This window comes from Trachymyrmex cornetzi, unplaced genomic scaffold (genome assembly GCF_001594075.2).
Source record: "Trachymyrmex cornetzi isolate Tcor2-1 unplaced genomic scaffold, Tcor1.1 C3935368, whole genome shotgun sequence".
In the NCBI taxonomy this organism is placed as follows: Eukaryota; Metazoa; Arthropoda; class Insecta; order Hymenoptera; family Formicidae; genus Trachymyrmex; species Trachymyrmex cornetzi.
This window is the reverse complement of record NW_017295359.1, coordinates 1-1,958: the sequence shown is the minus strand read 5'-3', so window position 1 is coordinate 1,958 and position 1,958 is coordinate 1. Positions and strand designations below refer to the sequence as shown.

General features: G+C 32.1%; 1 protein-coding gene across 1 annotated transcript; it reads right to left on the bottom strand.

The window, feature by feature from the left end:
* Positions 1 to 720: 720 nt before the first annotated feature.
* On the bottom strand, positions 721 to 1,320 carry LOC108757376 (uncharacterized). The gene has a single exon (XM_018516349.1). The coding sequence runs from the start codon at positions 1,318 to 1,320 to the stop codon at positions 721 to 723; it is 600 nt and encodes a 199-aa protein (XP_018371851.1).
* Between the last annotated feature and the right edge of the window lie 638 nt (positions 1,321 to 1,958).

Below are 1,958 nucleotides of genomic sequence, written 5' to 3'. Positions count from 1 at the left end.
CTAAGCATCGGTCGCTGTGATTGGTGGTGTCCAATCGAGCCGTGGTCAATCGGGATCACCCCACAGCTATTACTTATATAGTAATATCACAAAATTTTAAAGACTTTTATAATTCTATTACACAATAAAAAATAACATTTTGTAACTTATGGACTAGCATCACAAATGTAACAGAAATTAAATATTGAGTATTCTGAATGGCTATATACTGTCCTTTGTTTCTCTTTCAAATATCTGTGAAGAGAGATTGAAATAAACAAACAATTTTTTATTCTTTGATAACTTTTGATATATCAAATCTCTTGTAGTTTTTTTAAAAATAAAAAGAAAATATTTGTATTAAAAATACTTTTCAGTAAAAATAATATCTTATACAAGATAAGCCATGTATGGAATTTTAAAATAAGATTCTACTGTATATTAATAATTGTACTTGTATGACTGAGACTGTTTTTAGAACACTGTAATATAATAAAATAGTTTATGCTTCAGAGCCTGAGCACAATAAAAGAAATAATAGGAACAGGAATAAAATAAGAATTTCAACCCATCAAAAATCGTGTACTTTACAGTACATAATTTTCGACAGATTGAAATCTTTATATTTATTCTTATTCCTAATACTTGTTCTATTGTATGCAGTGCTTTAAAATTCAAAAGCTACAACACAGTAACAAAACAAATAGAATATAATATTGTTTACTTAATACATATTAAAACTTAAAACTTATTTATGAGTTTTTCCATCATATTTGTGTAGGCAGTAATTGCTCGATCTGATACTGACACAGTCTCTTTATGGCGTCGTTCCCTTGCTTCCTCCCTACGCTTAGCATCTTCACGTAAAGAAGCAGACCACTCACCCAGTTCCTTCTGAATTCTGGTCTTCCTTACCTTTTTCTTTTCACATTCTTTATTAGATTCATTTTCTACGCCACTGTTTTGAGAACTAATTGATGCTGATTGCTTTTTCAAATTAGAAGCCAGGTGTGCGACACAAGGTTTTTCTCCCAACACTTCCTCCAATTCATTGAAGAACTTACATGTCATTGGGCTATTACCTGATTGCTTGTTGTGATCTTTTACCTTGACATACTTTTTGCGCAATTCTTTAAATTTGTTTTTGCATTGTATGTCAGTGTACATCCATTGACTGTTCTCGTTTTGATGAATAATGGCAATTTTTTTCCATACTTCGGAGGACTTGAACTTTCCACTTTTGAAATTATTTTCATGCTCTTTCCAAGCATAAATTAATCGTTTCGTAGCATTCTCATTCTTCCAAGATGCTGTAACATAGAATAAATAGATATAGGACATTAATCATGGTAAATATTTAATAATTATAAAATTATTAAAAGCACATTATCAAAGGAACAAAATGTGATGAAAATTTATACCGTGTTGTGTTGTGACTGAGTGTTCATAAATGCATTATTGGATTCAAGGTTAACACTTTCGGGTTTGTCATGATCCAAAATAATATGTTGTAACTGAAAGAATGTTAAAGACTCTTCCGAAATAGGTACGGATTATGTTTTTATCTACAAAAAGATACACTTGTAAATATTTCTAACCTTACATATGTGTTACTTTAAAAGGTGCAAGTAAACCACAAAGTACTAATAAATATCATTGAGAATTGTACATTGGTTCATTATTTTGGTCAGTACATAATTTATGTCTTTCCTTCACTAAATTTATGTACTCCATTGTTACAACTTAAACAATCCCGCCAAACGCAAACATTACCCGCATTTATCTTGCAATTTCAGGGTGGAAAATTTTCCTCCTAAAGTCACCTAGTCGAGTTTCCGAATGACTTTGGGTGCGTTCCGTTTCACGCATGGACCGCATGGAACGCAGCGCATCCTATGCGCGCATTAACTCGGTTATTTTTCCCATGCGCATGCAGCGCATAGAGAAACGGAACGGATCCTATGCAGTTCATGCATACG